We start from the raw sequence: 24,552 nt of genomic DNA, 5'->3' as shown, positions 1-24,552 counted from the left end.
AAAAGTAAAAAATAAAAAAAAAGAAGTCGTATTATCGTCTGACAGCGATCGCCCGATCCATGGCTAACGTGTAGTAACGTAAACCGGCCCCCAAGAAAAAGAACAAAAAGGGAAGTCCATGTACGTGAATATCGCCGCATATAAAACTCTATTTACCTGAATGTCGTCTGGTAACTGGTACGGTGAAAAAGTAAAGGAACGTGGCACAAATAGAGTTGGATGCACAAGTAAGAGTCGTAGAGTGATAGAGTGTAAGTAAAACCTGGAATATCAGGTTGTTTCGTTTCGTTTTAACAATGGAAAGAGCAGAAAAAGGAAAAAAAAGAAAGAAAGAAGGAAAGAACGGAAGGAAAGATCATAAATGAAGTTAGGTAAGAATTAGCTTTACAAAAGTGAAATATCGTGTAGACTGAAAACATAGGAAAGTAGACCCCCCCCACGCGAGTGTAAAGTTAATGTAAGTCGAGTAATCGAAGTAATGTGTTCGGTAATACAATTCAAGATAACGTATAGCGTTTAGTTTGTGCTTATGTTTATGGAAAGAAAGAGAAACATAGGGAAGTACCCCCACCACCATCACCCAAAAAGCGAAAAAGATAACGTAAGGTAAGAAAGAAAGAAAGGAAAAAATTTAAAAAAGAAGGAAACGGAAGTTGTGTTTGTGTAAGTAATTTTGGGTGCGTTTCACGTAAATGTCAATTCAGGTTTTCATAAAACTCTAACCACGCGGGTTATAACGAAATCGAAGTAATGTAATTGTGAATTCAATTCCAGGTAACGGATTGTGGTCTGTTTTAATCTAATTTTAATAAAATAAATGCTTTATAATTTGTGTTTATGTTTTATGCTAACCAATGGCAAAGTAAGCGTGGTTCGTTTCAGCGTAAGTCCAGTCCAGTTTTTAGATAAATTCTAACCGGTGTTCGGTTTTAAATGTCTCCTGTGAATGGTCAGGAACGGTGTAAGTGAGTGGCGGTGGAAGGATGAATTTAGTAGAGAGAGTTTACTTTACTACTTCCATTAAATATAACCGATTTTTACAGTGGACTCTCACCAGACAGAATATAGGAAACTCCGATCAGCGAGATACTGGATATGTAATAAGCCTATAACATACGGCAGATGTCGCTATTCAGTTTGCAGAACGATACGGCTGCACCAAATGTAAGCAGGTGCAGTCCTATAAAGGGCAAAGCCGGAGGGGGAAAAATGAGTTCATTTTATATATGTATATATATATATATATATATATATATATATATATATATATATAGATAGATAGAATAGAAGAAGAAGATACATAGAAGATAGATAGATAGATAGATAGATAGAAGATAGAAGAAGATACATAGAATAGATAGATAGAAGAAGATAGATAGATAGAAGAAGAGATAACATTATATTATAAAGATATATATAATAATACCTTTATATTATAAAGATATATATAATAATACCTTTATATTATAAAGATATATATAATAATACCTTTATATTATAAAGATATATATAATAATAACATTATATTATAAAGATATATATAATAGTACATTTATATTATAAAGATATATATAAAAATACCTTTATATTATAAAGATATATATAATAATGCCTTTATATTATAAAGCTATATATAATAATACCTTTATATTATAAAGATATATATAATAACATTATATTACAAAGAAATATATAATAATAACATTATATTATAAAGATATATATAATAATACCTTTATATTATAAAGATATATATAATAATACCTTTATATTATAAAGATATATATATAATACCTTTATATTATAAAGATATATAAAATAATACCTTTGTATTATAAAGATATATATATATATAATAATACCTATATATTATAAAGATATATATAATAATACCTTTATATTATTAAGATATATATAATAATACCTGTATATTATAAAAATATATATAATAATAACATTATATTATAAAGATATATATGATAATACCTTTATATTATAAAGAACTATATATAATACCATTATATTATAAAGATATATATAATAATACCTTTATATTATAAAGATATATATAATAATACTTTTATATTATAAAGATATATATAATAATAACTTTATATTATAAAGATATATATAATAATACGTTTATATTATAAAGATATATATATTAATAACTTTATATTATAAAGATATATATAATAATACCTTTACATTATAAAGATATATATATAATACCTTTACATTGTAAAGATATATATAATAATAACTTTATATTATAATGATATATATAATAATACCTTTATATTATAAAGATATATATAATAATACCTTTATATTATAAAGATATATATAATAATAACATTATATTATAAAGATATATATAATAATGCTTTTTTATTATAAAGATATATATAATAATAACATTATACTATAAAGATATATATAATAATACCATTATATTATAAAGATATATATAATAATACCTTTATATTATAAAGATATATATAATAATACATTTATATTATAAAGATATATATAATAATACATTTATATTATAAAGATATATATAATAATACCTTTATATTATAAAGATATATATAATAATACCTTTATATTATAAAGATATATATAATAATACCTTTATATTATAAAGATATATATAATAATACCTTTATATTATAAAGATATATATAATAATACCTTTATATTATAAAGATATATATAATAATGCCTTTATTTTATAAAGATATATATAATAATACCTTTATATTATAAAGATATATATATTAATAAGTTTATATTATAAAGATACATATAATAATACCTTTATATTGTAAAGATATATATAATAATACTTTTATATTGTAAAGATATATATAATAATACTTTTATATTATAAAGATATATATAATAATACCTTTATATTATAAAGATATATATAATAATACGTTTATATTATAAAGATATATATATTAATAACTTTATATTATAAAGATATATATAATAATACCTTTACATTATAAAGATATATATAATAATACCTTTATATTGTAAAGATATATATATAATAACTTTATATTATAATGATATATATAATAATACCTTTATATTATAAAGATATATATAATAATACCTTTATATTATAAAGATATATATAATAATAACATTATATTATAAAGATATCTATATATAAATAAAATGAACTCATTTTTTCCCGTGTGATTTTGACATTAATAGGATTAAAGATCAAGATATTTCATGCAAATATAATATGCACAAACGGCAGAACAATATCTGAGGTGTGTTATAGGCTTATTATTTCTCAAATTTCTCGATAATCTTAGATTTCTATACTTTTTCTGCTGAGAAGTCACGGCCAAAATCGGTTAAGATCAATGGAAGTGGTAAAATATTTTCTCTCTAATAAATTCCTCCTCCCCCTGCCACCACTTAACACCGTTTGGGGATCGTTCACAAGGAACAGTTGAGAAGAGAACACTGGTTTAGCTTCGTAGTTCTTTCATGTGAAGTTATTTAAAATCACTAAACTAAGCTGCAGTGCTCTGTGGCGTAGTGGTTAGCGTGCTGGATAATTCACATTATATTTTCACGTTCGCGCCGACCTACCGTAGTCGTTTTTTTTTTTTTTTTTTCCTAAACAACTGGAATGGACTTTTCTTGGTGGCCGAACTGTTAACGTTGCAGATGTTTTTTTTTTTTTTTCACACTTTATTTTCCTACTTTTACTCATGACTCCGGGGTTGATCCTTCCTACTTACCTACCATATCATTTTTTAAAACTCCCCCCCCCCGTCCCGGAAACAAACACTCGGGCAACGCCGGGTATCCCCGCTAGTATATAATAATACCTTTATATTATAAAGATAAATATAATAATACCTTTATATTATAAAGATATATATAATAATAACATTATATTATAAAGATATATATAATAATACCTTTATATTATAAAGATATATATAATAATAACATTATATTATAAAGATATATATAATCATACCTTTATATTATAAAGACATATATAATAATACCTTTATATTATAAAGATATATATAATAATAACATTATATTATAAAGATATATATAATAATAACATTATATTATAAAGATATATATAATAATACCTTTATATTATAAAGATATATATTAATAACATTATATTATAAAGATATATATAATAATACCTGGTCGTATGTTGAGAAAACCTCTGCTACTTGCTCATCAGGCTGCAGTTTTTTCTTGGTTTCTCCTCTAAAATTGTTATGTTTGGCTTCTTTCCTTATATCATCTAGAATAATGGGAAGTTCTTTCAGTGTTGTATAGGATCAATTTATAATCTCTCTGATCGTAGTGCTGTGATCACTGAGTCTTCAAGTGGTTCACCATTCCTTGGTATTAAATGGGATATCCCGTCTGCATGTGCCTAACTTTTTTGCCAGAAGGAACTCTATATCAAAGTCGTAATTTAGTAGGATTGTTCTCCATCTTTGGAGCCTGTTTGCTATATGTGCAGGCAACCCTTTCTTCGAGCCAAAGAGAGATCAGTGGCTTGCGGTCCATTTGAAGTTTGGAATGTCCATGGAAAATTCTGTGAAATCTTGTTACCGTAAAAATGATGCTTAAGGATTCTTTCTCTATCTGGGAATAATTCCTTTCAGCTTATTTAAAGGTGAGTGCAACGTGTGCATATTAGCAATCAAAGTTTGATAGTAATTAACTAAACCTAAAAATACTTTGCAGTTTTGTTATGTCATGTGGCTCAGGCATATTTTTATTGTTATAGACCTTTCTGGATAGGCCCGTCTACCATTCCTATCTATTATTTGTCCTAGATATTTTATTTGGTCAAGAAAAAATTCACATTTCGTGACTTTAAGCCTACGCGAGCCTTTTTTAGTCTCACATAAAAACACGCATTCACATTTCAAGCTATATTACTTGTCATATACATACGCACACACAAACATATGCACCCACGTCCACACACGTACATATATTCATATTCGCGTACATACACTCACATTCACGTGTATACACACACACTAACGTACGCACTTGTACACACACATGGACAACGTCACTTCCCCTTTCAAAGGAAATCCACACATGCGCAAAAGACACGCCGGAAACACCTATAAAAGAAAGAGACAAGCTGTTTTCAACCCCTTTTCAGACCAGCTGGTCGGTCTACGGACCGACAGCGTGCCTCTTCGGCATGCACGCGCGTACCTCACACCACTTGCTACTATGTGGGACAAAAAGCCAACAGACAGTACATACACTTTATACGCTTTCTATCTCCATAACCTGGATTGACTTTCTCACTCTATCTCCCCTTCGACTCAAAACAGACATGTGCACGACTCTCTACTGAGCTTAACCCTCTCTTTCTACAGGCCGGCTTGCCACTTTGCGTTTCTCTATTGCATTCCCCTTTTCTTCCACGTGCGTAGTCGTCAACGGCTGAATGAACATGTGTACACCCAAGACTCAAAACACAGAAAATAAACGACATGTTTATTTTATTCCAGCATTTGAGTTCTTTGTTTCCTTCATTCAATTCGTTTCATTATCTTTTCTTGTAGCGAGTTAGGGTATTTATATCCTGGTCCGCAACAAGCCGTATTCGTTTATCTTTTCGAACACCTGTTTATTATGTTGCTCTAGAGATTCGCTTTTTATTATAATATTCTCCAAGTATCTGATAGAAAAATCAAGGCCACTCAACTTCGTATTGATTATCTGTTGAAAGAAAGCTGGTGTGACTTGGATCCCAGAAGCTATTGAACTTAAATAGTCTCCTGTGAGTTGTAATGCACAAAAGTTTGGAGCTTTCTTTCTCAATGGGAATCTGGAGGTACGCTTTGCTCAGATCAATTTTTAAGAATATTTTCCCTCCATTTAGTTTTGTAAAAACTTTCGAGGCTTGGTTGCAGGTAATGATGATATTTAAGTGCTGCATTCAACTCAATTGACAAGTTTGTGCAGACTCTGATATCCTTTTATTTTTTTCTTTATATACATGGTGGGGGAAGCCCACTCGCTGTAGTCAACCGAGGCCAAAATTCCTGCTTTGACGAGTTTGTCTAGTTCTGAGTCAATGTTTTGTATAAAAGCAAATGGTACGCTGCATTTCTTTTTGAAAACTGGGATGGCATTGTCTTGTAACTTGAACTCCACCTCCATTTTTCTACGGTGGCCAAAAACAATGGGGAACGACTCATTAAGACCTTTCTTTAGTTTTTCAGCTTCGGCTGTAAGGTTGTCCACTTTTTGACAAAAATCGCTAATCTGCAAGTCTCAAAGTTCAAATTTTTTAATCCAGTCTGTCCCCAAAATGTTATTAGTGTTTTTTAATACAAACATCTTAGATTCAGTGTTTTTCCCTTTGATGTTACATTAGTGGTAACCTCACCTTCAAATCTTATTCTTTCTCCGGTTATTGAACGAGCCACTCTGTTGCTTCTCATCATCTTCGGTTTTCCGATTTTGTATGAAGTATGGTGGACAAATCTGAACCACTGTCAAGTTGAAGTCTAACATTCTTGTCCCCCAACAACGAACAGTCCAAAAATAAAGGGTTTTTTGATAAAGAAAAAAAAAATCTAGAGCAAAAAAATGTCTTATTTCAAATATGAAAACTAGCAATAACTGAAATAAGGGGAAATAGAGAGCTTACCTCGGATACGTCTGTTGTGTTTCGGGCTGAGCGAAAGAGAGAGTTCCAAGATGGCGTCCATGGGTTTTTATTAGCGTTGACCCCATGCAATTCTCGTAGAATTGCATCTACTCTCATGCGATTATGCAAATATATAATGGCAGGACGCTGGAAAGCAGTGAGGTGTGTCCGGCAGATTGTGTCTAAGTGGTTCTGGCGATTGGATTGTTCTTTGTGACGAACCATGTGTCTGCGAGAAGTGAGTTTTTTTTTGTTTTTTTTTCTGCTTCTTCTTTCTCTACGGTTATTCTAGAGGTGGGCGATACTGACTATTTCCTATCTGTGTTCCTGATTTTTTTTTGCTTACTACATTTTGCTTCAGATTTACATAAACCAAAATTTAGAAATGAATTAGGCCAGTTCTATAGCAATAGATTTTTTCTGCTTGGTGAGGTCGTTTTTCATTGTTGAAAAATCTTTGTGGAGCCAATCTTTACTTTTTCAAAGAAGGTAGAAAATATGAGTTTTTTGAACAGAAGTTACTCGTTTATCTTAAGGAGGCCCTTGTGGGTCCTTTTTCAAATCCATACATCGCCAAATTGTAATCCTTCCTGTTATATCATGGGATGCGTTAGATCAAAATAACATAAAATATCTTACCGCAGGGAGTCCAGCCTTCAAATGGGTATGTTGCAACTCATGAGGAAAGAACATAACACTTATGAGCAAATAAGGAAACGCGCACACATAACTACAATTTGAGCATATAGTTACTCCCCTTTGCATTATGCTTTTATTTCATCCCAACAACATCTCCCCCTTTAAATTTTTCCGCTGGTACTGTGGGGAAAATGGCTTACCGTACAAACGTCCTCATGTCTGTTTGTCTGTTCTGCGAGTCGCACGCGTCGAGAAAGAAAGAAAGAGTCCATCATGGCAGCCGTGACGTTTTGTAGTGAACATAATCACATACGCATGCCTTATAAAAACAGGTCACTTGTCGGTGGGGGAAGCGAGAGAAATCATTTGACGTTTGAGAAGCGACAAAATCAGTTGGAAGAATTTGTGTGAGCAGTGATTTTTGCCTGTTGACTGACTGCAAGCTATTTCAGCCCATTTTTTTGCAATGGACAAGTTAGATCTGAGATTGATACCAGAGTTCGATGGCTCCTCCGACGGATCCTTGGTAGTTGAGTGGTGAGACTGAACGCATATTAAGTTGTGCCTTTCTCACAGGACTCCTGGACAGCATCAGCCGACTGCTATGGGCATCGTCAAGGCTCAGCGAGATTGGGCTTCAGGAATTGTTGACTAGAGTCTGCAATATTTTAAAAGAAAAAGATGCGAAGCCAGTGCTAGCAGCTGCAGAAGCATCTACTCCATTAGAAGATGGCGTAAGAGGTTATAAATGTGGCGGGCCAAACCACTTTTCTAGGGACTGCCGAAGCCGAAGCAGTGTAAAGGACACATCTGCTCAGGAAACGCCAAGACACATGCGTTGCTACTGGTGCAGCAAGCTAGGTCATGTAGCAAGGAGTTGTCCGGGAAACGGACAAGGGGAGTAAATTATAGCGACAGTATTCTCTCCAGATCATTGACAAATAGGGCGCTACCCACAGTGAGAGTGCACATGAATGGGTGTGAACACCTTGCGCTTGTAGACACAGGGTGCACGCAGACTCTCGTGTGCAAGGCATGCTGTGATGCATGGGACAAGAAGAGGATTCCAGTACTGACAATCCGCAGGGGCACTGTGGGGTATATGGTTAGAAAAAAAAAAAAAAAAAAGAAACGTACCGGGCGTATCTGCATCGCTCTTTGGGAAAGAAGAAGGAAAGGATGGCCAGTGCATTTGTATATGTGAAGGGCATCTTGGGAAGGCAGAGCATGATGGGAGAAGCTATTTTTTTCCTGTCTTTTCCTTTTTTTTCTAGATAGGAGGATATAAAAGCAGAGAAAAATTCCCTGGGGCAGCAGAGAGAAAAGAGTCGTGAACATTTCTTGAAAAGAATTTTGTATTGCTGACGTTCGGATTGTGCGGTGTGACATTGATGGCGAGAGGCCAGGTGTGGTCATTTGGAAAAGAAGAGGGCAGAAACGTGCTGTTGTCGAGAGAGTGACTCACTTCTTCCCAAACCCCAGAACTGAATCCTGATTATAACCCTAGACACACTAGCCTCTTGTGGAGTTAGTGTCATTCGTGCACGTGTTGGTAATGGGCCTACAATAACCGTACGAGCCCTGGTTGTGAGCGGGGACCTTCTTGGTTACAACCTGCTGTTAAGAATGAACGTTATCAAAGAATTGGGTGGTGTCCGTATTGATGGTGAGGGTAGGGCACATTTCTCTAATGCCCGCCTTGCTCTGAGTGTATCCATGAAATTGGAACAGCCTGACTTTCATGCAGAATTCGACCAGCGTACGAGGTCCTGGACAGTTTCCTGGAAATGGTTGGAGGAGCAGTCACCCAAGAAGTTGTATAATAGGGTTCCGGAATATAAAATTCCCCCTGGAGCTCGTGGAGAATACGATAAGGAACTACAGACTTAGATAAAAAATGGATGGCTAGTTCCCTATCCAGAGAAGGAATTAGGCCCCTAAAGTGTCTGATCCCGTTAATGACGGTTATCCAGCATAATAAACAGAAGGCGAGGCCGATACTCAACTATCGGGAACTAAATGAGCACATAACTCCTTTTATAGTCCATGCGGATGTATGTACCGAGAAGTTGAGGGAATGGCGTAAAGCAGGATCTAAGTAACTTGTGCTGGATCTTCATAAAGCATACCTTCAAGTGCATGTACATCAGTCACTATGGCCCTATTAAACGGTACTCATCAAGGGAGAAAGGTATTGCTTAACCCGCATGGGATTTGGACTTAATGTGGCGCCATCAATTATGCAAAGGATTGTTGAAGCTTTATTGACTAAGGATGAGCGCATTCAGCGGGCAACATCTGCATATATTGACGATGTGTATGTGGATGATGAAATTGTGCCTGCAACGTGCGTAAAAGAACATCTTCACAACCTTGGCTTTCTCAGCAAGGAACCAGAAAGGCTACGGGATGGTGCAAGAGTGCTTGGTTTGCAGGTCTGGGAAGAAGATAATGTCCTGTGTTGGAAACGAGGCAATGAAATCTCAGGTATGCCCTGTGTTTTCACGCGATGGAACATATTTTCATTGTGTGGAAAGTTGGTTGGGCACCTTCCTGTGGGTGGCTGGCTTCGTATTGCAGTGGCATTCATCAAACGGAGAGCCTCTGACATCACCACCGGATGGGATGACAAAATTTATGATGCCCCTCTCAATGCAATGGTCAGAGAGGTCCTCACCAGAGTGCACAAAGAAGATCCAGCATGGGGCAGATGGTGGGTTGACAGCCAAGACCGTAGTGTGTGGGTTCACGCAAGCTCTCTTGCTATTGGCATGTTGTTAGTCCATGATGTAGCTGTAGTGGAAAACGCTTGCTGGTTACATCCAGAAAAGAACTCCCAACACATAAACATGGCAGAACTCGATGCAGTGATCAAGGGAATGAACTTGGCAATCCTTTAGAAGACAACCACCCTGCGACTATTCACAGATTCTGCTTGTGTCCATAAGTGGATTTCAGACACTCTTACTGTACGAACCAAAGCAATGAGTGAGATGCTCATCCGTCAGTGGCTCGATATGATCATGAGCCTGGTGAACGAATATTCAATATCAATGGAGGTGTCCCTGGTCAGATCCAGCATAAACAAAGCAAGGGTGCCTCAAAGATGGCTTAATACCATAAAAAGAACTGTTGAACCTATGCAACCTCCCTGTGCCGCATCTATGATCCCTGATCAATCTAATCGGATTAAGGAAATCCATCAACAAAGCGAGCATCCTAGAGTCAAGCGGACCCTATATTTTGATAAGTTGGTTGAACCAGGAGTTATGGAAGTGGTCAAAAACTGCGTGGAATGCCAGTCCATTGACCCGGCACCCGTTCACTAGGAAAAGGGGAAGTTAGAAGTTAGGAGCCACTGGAACTGGCTAACAATAGACATTACTCACCACGGCGAGGATTTCCTAACTCTCATTGATTGCGGTCCATCAAGGTTTGCCATATGGCATACGCTACGTCGACAAGATACAGTCACGATTGTCCATCAACTAAACAATATTTTCCTTGAATGTGGACCTCCAACAGAGATATTGCTTGACAATGGTGCTGCATTTACCAGTGAGCACGTTAGAAAGTTTACTGACAGCTGGGGCATACATCTGAGGTTTCGATGCGCCCATGTACCTAGTGGAAATGGGATCATTGAAAAGAATCATTGAACCATAAAAACAATCACGGCTAGATCAGGCTGCACAGTGTTTGAGATAGTTTATTTGTACAATGTAACCCTGAAAGATGATGTTTTGCCCTCTACGGCACTGGCTGATACATTGCATAGATATCACGTCAGAGTGAAGGGCATAGAGACAAACCGACTGCCTGAACTGGAAGTAGCCGGAGAAAGAGTGAGGAAAGGGGATGTCGAGTGGATTAAAAACCCGGGAGGCAAGTGCACGACAAGGTATGGAGTCAGGCGAGTCACTGAAATAATCACCCCACAAGCGGTGCGGTTCGATGCGTGCCCCATCACGTTAAAGATATACGGTTAGTAACGCAACCATCACTAGACGACACGAGCGAATCAGAGTCAGAATCTAGTGATGCATCACTCTGGATTGCAGCACCACCATCAGACAGTGACTCGGAGATTAGTAGCCTCCCAGAAGCCATAGAGATTAGTAGTCTCCCAGAAGACACAGAGATGCTTGACCATCAGACTGCAGATGTAAGCACAAGTGAAGATGAGGTGTGTGTCATCGTCCCCTCGAAGAAGCACCCCCTTGTCATCTCTGTGATCATGAGATCAGGGGGGAATGTGGGGAAAATGGCTTACTGTACAAATGTCCTTGTGTCTGTCTGTCCTGTGAGACACATGTCAAGAAAGAACAAGTCCATCATGGCGGCCATGACGTTTTGTAGTGAACGAAGTCTCGCGAGATCACGTGCCTTATAAAAACAGGTCACTTGTCAATGGGGGAAGGGAGAGAAATCATTTGACATTTGAGAAGCGGCAAAATCAGTTGGGAGATTTGTGTGAGCAGTTATTTTTGCCTGTTGATTGATCACAGGTACGACTTCAGTTGGGGATCCACCTGCAAATGTTGTGTTGGACAACGGGTGCAAGCTGACTTCCGGATGTTAGGTTCTTGCACTCCAGCTTCAGTGTTCTGAGAAGCTTCTGGTGTTTGTTGTGGCAAGTTGAAGGTGTCCAACAAGACATTTAATGGAATAGAGTGATCTGGTATTCTGTCTGGGAGATGTGATGGTCACAGTTGTTTGGAGTGTCGAACCCAAATTGAATTTAGGACATTTACCTTGTACGTTACATTTCCGGTTCGTCATGCAATGTAGCCTTGGGTCTATGATTCTTTGTTGTTCTGGTAGTCTTTTGTTAGGACTTGTTTACCTTTGAACATTGTTCCTTGGAGTGAACCATGGTGGCAGTTTTACTGCCATTCTATTTTTGTGTTCCTCTTGATGGAATGATGTGGTTTTGGATGTAGAACATCGATATGTAAGCGGATTTTCTGATTCATCAAGCATTCGGCTGGTGAGCTACCGTTTGGTGTGTTACACTTTGGTGTTGCCCTATAGCTTGTCAAGTATCTCTGATGTTGTTCCTTCTCCCGAGTTTTAAAGGGGTTCTTTTAAAGGTGTCCACAAGATGTTCAACTTGAGCGTTTGACTGTGGATGAAATGGTTGTGTGCGAATGTCGTTGATACCGTTTTGTTGGCAGAAAGTAGAAAACTTGACTAAGCTAAAAGCGGTGCCATTATCAGAGACCAAAGTCTCAGGAATGTTAAATCTGCTGAAAATCTTCTGAAGTTTGGAAATTGTTTCCTCAGATGTAATGTGGTTCATTTGGAATATTTCGGGCCATTTGCTGTAGGCATCTACAACGAGAAAGGATGGTCCATTTGTTGGCCCTGCAAAATCTATGTGGAGGCGCGACCAAGGGGAATCTGGAATAGGCCATGAAGAAAGTGTCGATTTTTGAGGGGATTTAGCTACTAGCTGACATTTAGAGCAAGTGTGTGCAAGATCTTCCAGCTGCTTATCCATTTTTGCCTATTAAACGTATCCACGTGCTAATGCTTTTATGGGACTGTGGAGAAAGAAGTGGCTTACCGTTAAAGCGGCTGCAGAGCACAAATTGAGAATCAAGATGGTGCCCGCAGGCTTTTATGTGGAAAAAAGTCTTGTGGAATCTCGGAGAATCTCGTACCCTGGTTCCATAAATAACGAGGAAAGGAAAGTGGGAGGACAGACGATTTTTAGTCACTAAAGCGAATGGACGTGTGTAAAAGAAGAGGTAAAAGAAAAGAGTGTGGTGAACGAAACAAACAACGACTCGGTTGAAAGTAGAGTTGTAACAGACACAGCGACTGATGCCTTGGTGTCCGAAATGGAATTGTTTTAGAATTCTGTTTTGCAATGATGAGGGAATGATCACCTATTCAGCAAGAAGAGGCATACCATCAACCTCTGATAAGGAAGATTTCCGTTGAAAGAATGGTAGTAACTGTTTGTTTGGGGGTACTGCTGGCCACTTGGTATGGTGGTAGTGGATGACTTCTTGTAGTAGAGTGTAAGATGCTGTAGCTTCTTTAATCATGTCAGAAGTAACCGGTAGTTCCCTTACCGTAGCTGTGAGCATTTAAGAGATTTATGGCTCCAGGGATATTGCTGCAACAACAGAGTCTTCAGGTAGCCTCTGGTGTGTACTAATTAATCTTGATTGGGCATCTGCATGTCCAATCGAATTAGTTGAAAGGTACCTTATTGAGAAATTGTAGTCCAATAATATGGTAGCCCATCGTTGTAGTGGATTGGCAGTATACACTGGGATACCTTTCTTGAATCCAAAAATGCTCACCAAAGGTTTATGGTTCGTAACCAAAGTAAAATGACTTCCGTAGATCATTTTATGGAACTTCTTTACAGCATATATTATCGCCAAGGCTTCTTTCTCGATTTGACTGTAGTTCTTTTCTGTCGGTGTCAATGACCTAGATGCACGAGCGATTGCTTTCTGGCTGCCATCAGGAAAAATGTGAGCGATCATGGCTCCAACACCGTAGTCAGAAGCATCGGAAACCACAATAATGTCCAAAAATGGATTAAAATTGGTCAAGAGAAGATCTGAAGAGAGTAAAACTTTGATTTTGGCAAAAACAGCTTTGCATTCTAGTGACCAGTTCCATGCAATCCCTTTTTTCAGCAGGTTATTGAGAGGAATTCGGATGCGGTGTAACTCTGGTAAAAATGAGCTGTAATGGCTTTCCAACCCAAGGAAAGAACGTAGAGTTTTGACGTTTGTTGGAGCTGGCATGTTTTTGATGACTGATATGTTCTCTGGGTCGGGTCATCAACCTGTTTTGTGATGAAACCCAGATATTTTATTGACGTTCAGTAGAATTGACATTTTTCAGCATGGAAAACAAACTGTTGGATCCTATCAAGTACAAGGTCAGACGTTGTAGGAGTTCATCTTGGGATGTGCCAGAGATGATGATGCCATCAATAAATGCTGTGGTCCCCGTTATGCCTGTCAGCATCGCATCCATGGTCTGCTGGAATATAGATGGGGCAGTTTTAACCCGGAAAGGAAGACGGTTGTATCGGAATAATCCCTTGTGAGTGTTGATTGTAAGGAGCTCCTTGGAGTCCTCATCAACTTCGATTTGTAGGAATGCATCAGAAAGATCAATTTTTGCAAAACAGGTTCCACCATTTAACTTGGCAAAAAGGTCTTCAGGTATTGGCAGGGGATATTGGTGTGTATTTAGCACATTATTTAGTCCCGTGGAATAATCAGCACAGATGCAAACTTTGCCGTTTGCTTTACGAACCACAACAATAGGGGCTGCCCATCTGGAGTAGTTTGTTGGTTCTATTACTCCAGCTTCTCTAAGTGAAATCAGTTCCTTTTCAACTATTTTGAGAGTTGCATAAGAGACAAGGCGTTTGGGTCTAAATATTGGTTTGCTATCTGCTTTCAACTTGAGAGTGGCTTTCGTTTTTGTGCAACATCCCAAATCCTTTCGAAAAACATCAATGAACTGACTTAAGAGAAAATGTGTTGAAGACAGATTCCAATGGGACTGTGAAGAGATTGAGTTCTTCGATCCAGTCCAAACCGGTGAATACTCTGTATTGGAAAGAAACAGAATAATTTAGTTCCCCGGTAAGTTGGATATCATTTCCAGATGCACTCTTGGCAACATGATTGTTTTGTAATAGGTCCGGTTTTCCGATTTTTGTCCATGTTTTGCGTGAGATTAGAGTAATGTCTGATGCTGTGTTGAATTGGAAACGAACTGGACACTTATTTAATCTGACACTTATGTATTTTCTGCGAGATTTGTAATCGATCTTAAATGAGGCAGACATTGTGCTTGATTTCCTCTGCTGGTTTTTCTTTTTATTATTTTGCTGAGTAGGAGATTTGGCCTTAGGGGGATGGCAAAAATTTTCTTTGTGGCTACGTTTATGACACACTTGGCACTTGTGTTTTCTGAAGGGACAAAAACGAGCATAGTGCCATTCACCACAAGACCAGCATGCAGACGGTGGTTTTTTATTCAAAACTTTGGCTCTATCATTTGAATTGATGTGTGACGTTAGTGAAGGTAGTGTGTGTTGCTGCTGGACTAACATTGTGTCCTTTTTTAAATTTAAAAAACTGTTACACTCAGTTGTCAGATCCTGAATGGTTATGTTTTTATCTGTTTCAAACTTTACTAGCAGTCGGGAACGTAATTCTGAATCGTTTAATGACCTGCTATAAAAATTAAGCATTTCAATTGGCCCTCAGCCAGTGTCTGGAGGTGAAATCTCTCGCACTTGTGATTCACATAAGTGACAAAATCGTCGGACTGGTTTTTGAAAGTTTGAAACAGTTATATCGAATACTGAATAGGGACTGTTGTTCCCAAAAAATGTCTGTTAAGATACTGACAGTTTCAGCAAACATCATATCAGAAGGTTGTTTGGGTAAAATTAAATTTACAAACTTTTCGTTTTCTTTTGTACCCAACTTTCGTATCAGCAAGCGCTTTTTTCAGTCGTCGTCCTTGTTAGAAAATTCATGGTAAAATGTGTCCTTCCACCATGAAACCTATGAGCTGAATATGCGGCTGCTGTCGGTGTCATAGGAAAATTCTGTAATAATGTTGGAAAGCTCAACATTAGATGAATTCCCGGTGTCTTACAACTGAAATTTTTGGGTTAATGTCGTTATTAGATTCAGTTGTGCTTTTTCAAATTATTCCTGTTGCTGCGCCAAAATTTGTTTGAGAACTTCTGCAGAGATAGACATTTTTTTTTGAAAAGTGTTTTTGTTTATTTCATTTCCAAATCTTCGTCGCCAGTTGTTATATCGTGGTATGTTGCAACTCATGAGGAAAGAACATAACACTTATGAGCAAATAAGGAAACGTTATTATGAAAACATGCACGCACATGTAACTACAATTCAAGCATAATAGATGAAAGTTAGAAGTCCAAGTATGGTAACCTGAATGAACGGGGATGATGTTCATCTCGCCATTTTAAGTCACACTGTTTTTCCCTCCACTCTGTCCACTTTCAGTCGTTGATCTCGTGAGAAGTCGTGAGAATTTAAAGTTTAGGACTATGTTTTTTTTTCTCCAGTAAGAGTCCAACTTACTCAGAAGTGTATAAATATATGCACACACACACATATATATTATATGAATTAAAAATGAGAATGGAAAACCAAAATGCTTAACGTTGTGCAGGTTTTCAAGAGTAAATAGCTAAATATGAACCATTTTTAGCTATTCATTCTTGAAAAAGCCTGCAAAATGGGCAAAAGTTGTAGCATTTTGGTGTTCCTTTTCCATTCTTAATTCCTATTGTAAGATTTTCATCCTTTTATTAGCATATATTTTAAATGTTTTAAATTCATTAATGTAATTCATAAAGATTTTGACGTTTTACACTTTTTAAAAATATATTTAAAGTTCCTAAGAGAAATATTGTTGAGAAAAATCTGCAGTATAAGGTTGGAAATAATTTTACCTTTAAATTGACTGTTTACAATTTCTCGGTCTCCAAATCGCACAAAATTTACTCGGCCCAAATTCTCCACCAAAATTCCGAGATTCATTTCAGTCAGCATATCCTTCTAGAAAAAGACAAAATGAAGTTCTTAAAACAACTCATTAAAATGCAAGTTTTAAGCTTTATTTAATAATATATAAAATTAAGACAGTCAGATTTCTTTTAACTTAGACCTAAAATAGTAATGTAGCTAACAAATCAATTTTGGATTCTGCCTAGTCTTTTTTATTTATTGAATGTAGATACATATTATTAAAAAGAATAAAGTTTCATTCAACTTATTTTTCTTGAAAATACTATTACTGTTCAGAATATTCAAATGGAGAATATTTTTCTTTTCAACAGCAAAAGTAAATTACACCTATAAGCCATTTTTTCAATTAATAGCAAATTTCATGGGTGAAATAGTCATAATATATTCTGTGACCCCTACAGGGCAGCTCAGGTGCATAGGCTCATGGGTTGAGATGCAGCTGTAGCCGATACCTGTGGCATCACCCGTGTTTTCGTCTAGTGGTCGAATTCGTCTTCGTCGTCGTCGTTTGCTCTCTGGTTCCGCTTTCAAATCAGCTTTCAAACGTCACTTGGGCTATCGAAGAAATATATTGCATTCACAACACCGTTTCCAATTAAAGAAAAGAGAGTCAAAACTTAATTGGTTTTTCTTAACATAGAATTGATTATTGTCTCCGACTTTACAAATAGTAGTTACACACTGGCCTAGTCATGCAACTTAGGGGGCTGGCAGTTTTCTTTCCTTTACCAAGTTCTTCGTTCTTTATCTACCGTCAGTTCACGGGAAGGGATCAGCTGCCAGAGACACGCTTATTGGAACGTGTCACAAAAAGAATCCTGAAAAAGAATCACTCTCTCCCTTTTCTCGCCTTGTTTTATCAAAAACGCTAGCTGTAACCCCCCTCACTCCTCCCAGTATGCTTACAAGTGGCGGTCAACCAATCACCAGCCACGCCTTTATTCAGAAGGGAGGGCAGTAAGGGCTTGCTTGGTTGCTGAAGAGAAAGAAGAGAAAATAATAAAGCAACCCTTTCATTTATCTAAGCAAAAAGAAAAGGAAAGAAAAGATTTTCCCTTCTCATCTCCCCCCCCCCCACCTTATAATGTTCTCATGCCAAGAATATGAAATGTCATGCCTAATTAACCTCAAGGGTCTTCGGGTGGTCCCTACCTCCATCACTGGACGACACCTCTATCGGCAATCTATCAACACAGTCCGTCTGTCAATTTTCGGATTTATTTTTATGACTTATTCTGGCATTGACACGAGGGGGAAGAGGATATCATTTTGATTTCCACCAAGAAACAGACATATTCTGTTTAAAAAAACATCAAACCATCATCATCATCATCATCATTAGAATTCAGCCGTGCGAATTCCTCTAAATTCGTGTCAATGAGACCACCCAGGCGACAAGCTGTTCCTTAATCAACTAGCAAGGTCTCTCAGCATTGCTCGGTCCCCATCGGGTCACATTCTTCACTTATTACTAATAAGTAACTTCTCTTGATATTTTTATTCTGATAAAATCTGATATCGAGAAATAGGTAATAATATTAAAGTTTTTAAATTTCTACATTAATTCATGTTGTTTAGTTGTTAGTCCAATTACAATGTTTAACGTTAACATAAACATAAAACATGTTTGAATCATTTGATTTAGATTTATCATTCGCTATTAACAGATTCCCAGCATTACAGCAAGCATAAATAAACCTTTAATTATTATACTGAATATTCCATACTGAACATTCCATCTCAATATTCCATACTGAAGACGTTGCCAATAAAATAAGCCATTTCATTTATTATGTTGAATTCGTTGGTTATGACTAAATCAACAATAAACAGGGATAAAAATGCGATCAATTTAAGGTGAACAGAACTAACTCACTCACTCAATAACTCTGTCCCTGACTTGTAGATAGCGCTACTAATAAAAAATCAAATCGCACGTCAAAATTCAATCCTAATTGGATTCTTATTTTAAAAAGTACAGTTATTTATGTGATGCTACTACTGCAAATTTTCAAAACAATAGAAAAATCTGAATTGTTTGTGTTGATAAAGAAGTACTGATAGAAGAAAATACTAGTTTAGTAAAAGCAATATCTTGATAAATGTTATTCAAAGTCTACTCCTTTAGAAACAATGATTAAGAGATGCCAACTTTAAATGTGATTGTACAGACACAAATTATGCTGAATACTCAGGCCAGTCAAATTTATCAATTGTCCTGAAAAACACTAAGAAAGCCCACAAAGTTATTTTGGTCAACCGTGCATTGAAGTTGCATGAGATAGCAAAGGAGTTGAAGATATCAGATGTTTGCATTTATTATTTTGCATGGACGTTTGTCAATGAGAAAACTATGTTTAAAGTGGGTGCCACTTTTGCTTACAGTCAATCAAAACCAACAATGGTTTGTTTGCAACTGCTTTAATGCAAAAAACAAACAAAAAAAAAAAAAACTATGTGTTTTTCCATCAATGTAACAATTAATGAAACATGGGATGACCACTTGTCCAAAATCAAATAAGCCGTCAGCAGAGTGGACAGCAGCAGGTAAAAGCTGCCAGAAGCGACTAAATGTGCAACTATCAGCATGTTAAAAGCATGTTTACATTATTGATCTCTTAAAACAACGTTCGTATGTATTCACCATTTCTAACATAGACATGTATTTAATAAATCTAGCAAAAATCAACTAATCGTCAGATTTTCATAGTTTTTTTAAAAATACTTTTCACTTTTGAATTAATTTATACTAGCAGGACCTGTAAAAATTCCACAGTGAACTCATTCACACTATTGATGTTAGCATTCTGCAGATGTTCAGTGTAAATGGAGACGTTCTGATATTATTGTAGCTCTTTTGTTAAAACTGCAAAAGTATTTATCCAAGCGAACAGTAGTCCGGTTGTAAAGTACGATTAAATATGATATTTTCATTTTTACAGATTTCCTATATATTATTATTACGTTAATGTTCTATCGATTTTTATATATCATAAAGTTTAAAAAAAACAAAAAAAACAAATATATCAATATGACTTGGGTACATCCGCTTGAAACTGTACCAAAACTTATGAAGAATTCTTGATAAAATTCTTTATAAAAAAAATAGATTATTGGAGTGCCATCAGCTATAAGCAAAACCAAAACCAAAACTTATGAAGAATTCTTGGTAAAATTATTTATGACAAGAAATGGAAGTCCATAACAATTAAATGACTTGGATGCAAGTGTGACATGGAAAATAAATAACACACACGCTATCGTATTATTTTTATTTTTTTTACACAGGTATTTGTAAGGTTACGATCAGGATTCAGTGCTGAGGTTCGGGAAAGAGTGAGTCACTCGCTCAACTGCATGTTTCTGCTCTATTCTTTTCCAATCGACCACACCTGGCCTCTCGCCACCAATGTCACACCGCACAATCTGAACGTCAATAACACGAAATACTTTCCAAGAGATGTTCACGACTCTTTTCTTTCTGTCTCTCTTGCAGGGAATTTTTCCCGGCTTTTATATCCTCCTACCAAAACAAAAAAATAGCTTCTCCCCTCATCCCCTGCCTTCCCAAGATGCCCTTCAGGTATATAAATGAGCTAGCTATCCTTTCCTTCTTTCCCAAAAAGCGATGCAGATACGCCTGGTATATTACTTATTTTTTTGGTTTTTGTTTCTAACCATAACCTAGCCTTAAACGGTACCTTTTTTCCCTTTCGCATATACCCCACATGCCTCCCTGATCTTCGAGATCAATAAGACACTTCATAATCCTTCATCCAAGCAGGCCTCCTCCTCTCACGTTGAGGCCGCTTGGGGACAACTTCTTGGAGGTTGACGTTTTCAGGTTCAGTACAGACATTCTCGTCCAGTTGTAATGAACCGCAATGTGGAGCTAAGTCAAATTGGGGTGCATCGTTAGCTTCTTAGTGGATCTTGACTTCCTCCTCTTCACTGGCATCACTGCACACCTGCAGGGTCACACAACACAGGTCTAGGATCTGCCGGGAAACGCCATTCACCATCACATTGTTCTTCGACTGTGTTCCCGTTATGACGCCCCCCCCTCCCCCAGCGAGTGGTACATTTTGCATTGCGGGGCTTCACCCACACCTCCTCACCCACTTTAATGGTAGCTTCTTCACCCTCAATTCCTGCTGTTATGTTGTATAGATGCCGCCACTTATATGCAAAGATGGTTCTATGAGGCACAGTTGTCTCATCTTGTCTGGTTTTCGGTGAGATGTTATACCAAAACACCACCTCCATGGGTGAACTGTAGCTTTTTTCCGTAGCAGCCTTGATGGTGCGATGATTCCTCTCCACTATCCCATTGCTACTCAGCCAATACGCTGCCCTAAAAAATTGCCTTACTCCCCACTTATTAGACACCTCTTTAAAGGCTTCTGATCAGAAAGCGGGGCCATTGTCCATTAACAGTTCCTCAACCAGCCCTCTCTCCAAAAATATTTCTTCAATGACCCCTCCGATCGCCCAAGCAGCTTCTGCCCTGATCTCTCTCCAGATGGCAAACTTCCCCAGTCCACAATTACCATCGACAGATACAGCCTATAGTGATAATGGGTCACATCAATGGCTAATCACTTCCAGTCCTCCGTGATGTGTAACTCTCTTGCTTTGTGTCTGGATGGTCCGGGGTCTATTGATTGGCACTCCTGACAATGCTCCACTACCTCCTTGACCTCCTCCTCAGTGGTTCTCGGCTAAACCTCTCTTGCCAGGAATAACGTCCGTTCTCGACCAAAGTGGTGCATTTTATGTAAATCTTTAACTTCCCCTCCTGCACAGCATACCGAGGAAACCTCCTTTCTCTCTTGCAGGCAGGCCTTTTTTTACCCATATTATCAAATCCGCCTTGTTCTTTTCCGATGGGACCAGCACAACAGATACCCTCAACTGGAATCCTGCTATCAAATCTGCGAGTGCTCCGAGCCTGCGCTTGATCAGCATTTCTGCAGCACCTCTGGTCCTAACTCTCTTATTGCCAGTCACTGCCGACCTGATCCATGAAACTACTGTTGCCGAATCGGATTTGATTTCAATTATTTTCAATCCCCACTTCAGAACCAAACTGATTCCTTTCCGGCCTCTAGTTAAGCTACGTTGATATGGGAATAGTCGTTTGTCTTTCTTAGCCACGCCGCATCTTCCACAGTTACACCTCCCATCTCTAATACGACACCCAATGCCAGGCTGCTGGCATTGCACAAAATCACCCCCACATCTCCGCCACTGATGTACCATTCCCCCTTCACTGGGCCTTCTTTCGTCACTCTCAGAATGATTTCTTGTAGCATCCTTTGTCACACGGCCCTCTCAGCCATCAGTACCCATTTGTCGTTTAATAAAACTGCACGCTATCCTGAGCCAGCCGGGGATTAGATAGTGTCCCACCAGTCTCCCACAGATCGAGAAGAGTTCTCATTTTGTCAGGTCAGGACTTTGTCAGGACTTCGGGTATCGCATTCCCTCATTTAAGACAAGGCTTCCTTTTTTATTTCGGCATCGTTTCAACCCCAACGCCGCTCCTCCATTCAGGGACTCTGCCGGTTTTGAAGTCAGCCCATACCTCTTGACATGGCCTCTCACTTTCTCCACTGTCACCTCTGCTTCCTCCACGAGAATACCATCAATGTACGAACTAGTGGCCTTGTCCACTTCCATAGTATTGATCTCAGTGATTCTCTGCATGTTCGTGAGATTTCTTCTGGGAAGCTGTTCACTAGGTATCGTTTTACCATCATCTCCAGCCTCCTCCCCACATAACCAGCCAATCCTGCCAGTCTCCTGATCTCCGTAGCAAAGACATCAACAGACTCGCCAGTCCACCTCAAACTTGCAAGCTTTCCGAGTGCTTCAAATGAACTCTCAGCGAAAACCAATTTCAGTCTCTGCTCCACTGAGGCAAGGTCTCCCTTATCTTCATCGCGCATCTGCTGGTAAATTGTGAGGGTTTCCCCCTCTAAGCATAGCGGCAGCAGGGTGACCACGTCTTAGATTTTTTGCAACCTTGCCACCATCTTTAATTTTTCCAGCCATTTAATTAGGTCACCCTCCCCAGTGAAGGGTCTCAACATCTGAGTGTTCAGTCTCCAGTCAGCCATGTTAACCTGCTTGACACGCCGAAATAGCTTATGAGGTTATGATCAGGATTCGGTTTTGGGGTTTGGGAAGGAGTGAGTCACTTGCTCAACAGCAGCACGTTTCTGCCCTCTTCTTTTCCAATCGACCACACTTTGCACTTGCCACCAATGTCACACTGCACAATCTGAATTTAAGCAACACAAAATACTTTCCAAGAGAAGATGTTCATGACTCTTTTTTTCTTGTCTCTTCCTTTTTTTTTAATAGGATATAAAAGGCTAGGTTATGGTTAGAAACAAAAACAAAAAAAAAAAAAGGTTTTCCCACCATGCACTGCCTTCCGAAGATGCCCTTCGGGTATATAAATGAGCTAGCCATCCTTTCCTTCTTCTTTCCCAAAGAGCGATGCAAATATGCCCGGTACGTCATATATTACTTTTTTTTGTTGTTTTTATTTCTAAACATAACCTAGCCTTAAACGGTACCTTTTTTTTCCCTTTCGCATATACCCCACAGTATCACCACTTATCAAGGTTGGGAGGCCACTCGAGGATAAGGGTTAATGGGTATACATTAGTCAATGTGATTATAGCATAGTAAACATAAGTAATGGCAATTATGTAAATTGGATTACTTAGGGGACGGTTCGTAATGAACTTGTTTACATTGGACTTGAAGACAATTGTAGTCAGCTAGAAAGCAGACAATCGGAAGAGATTTCCACAGATGTTAAGTTCTAAGAAAGAAACTTTGTTCATGGAATCTACATTTAGGTTTAAGCACAGATAAAAAGTGCGGGAAATTATTGATAGTGGTTTTGGCTAGACGAGTGTTTTCCCAATTGCCTTAGTTAAGCTGAAATACCTTGTGATATCCATCGGGAAGGTATTTTCAGAAAGATGTGCCTCCTGAGGGTTCTGGATATGACAAACTACATCCAGTAGTGAGGCCCCAGCTTGCGGGCTTTGGGGAGTGTGGAGCCACCCTTTAATTGCCATTGCTCCCAGGTTTACTCTGACCCGGAGTGGTAGTACCTGTTAGGGTCCCAACTATGGGTAAAATAGAAACCGACTTGAAAACAACAAATATATTCTATTAAAAAATTTTTCTTCCGAATCTTTGGATTCGGCATTAAATAACCTAAAAAGGGTTGATATGCCATAAAACAAAAACAACCAACCAGCCTCTGAGAATACAAACATGATACAATTTTTTTATTAGATTTATTTAGACAAGAGAAAGGTTGGGATTCGCCAATCAATGCCATCCAGCCATACATCCAGAAATTGAATAACTGGGAAAATTTAGAAGTGTTGCTACCTCTAGTTAAAAGATCTGCCAGATTCTCCGGCGAGGAAACATATTTTAATTTCGGTAGAACGCCAAATTTTATATTAATATCTACTGAAATTTTTTTGATCTCTGCAATCCTGTTTTCAATGAATATATTTTTCTAAAAATGGAAAGTGACTTCCCCTTAATTGGAGCCACTCTGGCCTTTGTGAACAACAGGGAACAATTCGCTCCCTAATTCACATACAAGGTGAA

At 37.7% G+C, this 24,552-nt stretch overlaps 1 protein-coding gene across 4 annotated transcripts in view; it reads right to left on the bottom strand.

Moving 5' to 3' along the window:
* The window catches only part of LOC145248972 (beta-galactosidase-1-like protein 2), a 1,883,914-nt gene that overhangs the window by 536,882 nt on the left and 1,322,480 nt on the right, over nt 1–24,552 (bottom strand). For all 4 annotated transcript variants that reach the window (XM_080110785.1, XM_080110782.1, XM_080110784.1 and 1 more), the window contains one exon: nt 16,827–16,932. In XM_080110785.1, coding sequence (XP_079966911.1) covers nt 16,827–16,932 — 106 coding nt within the window. The remainder of the gene's footprint in view (nt 1–16,826; nt 16,933–24,552) is intronic.

Source organism: Euprymna scolopes, chromosome 27, assembly GCF_053919585.1.
Source record: "Euprymna scolopes isolate OS-2025 chromosome 27, ASM5391958v1, whole genome shotgun sequence".
NCBI lineage: Eukaryota > Metazoa > Mollusca > Cephalopoda > Sepiida > Sepiolidae > Euprymna > Euprymna scolopes.
Note: the sequence above shows the minus strand (reverse complement) of the source record. Positions and strands in the feature narration are given on the sequence as shown.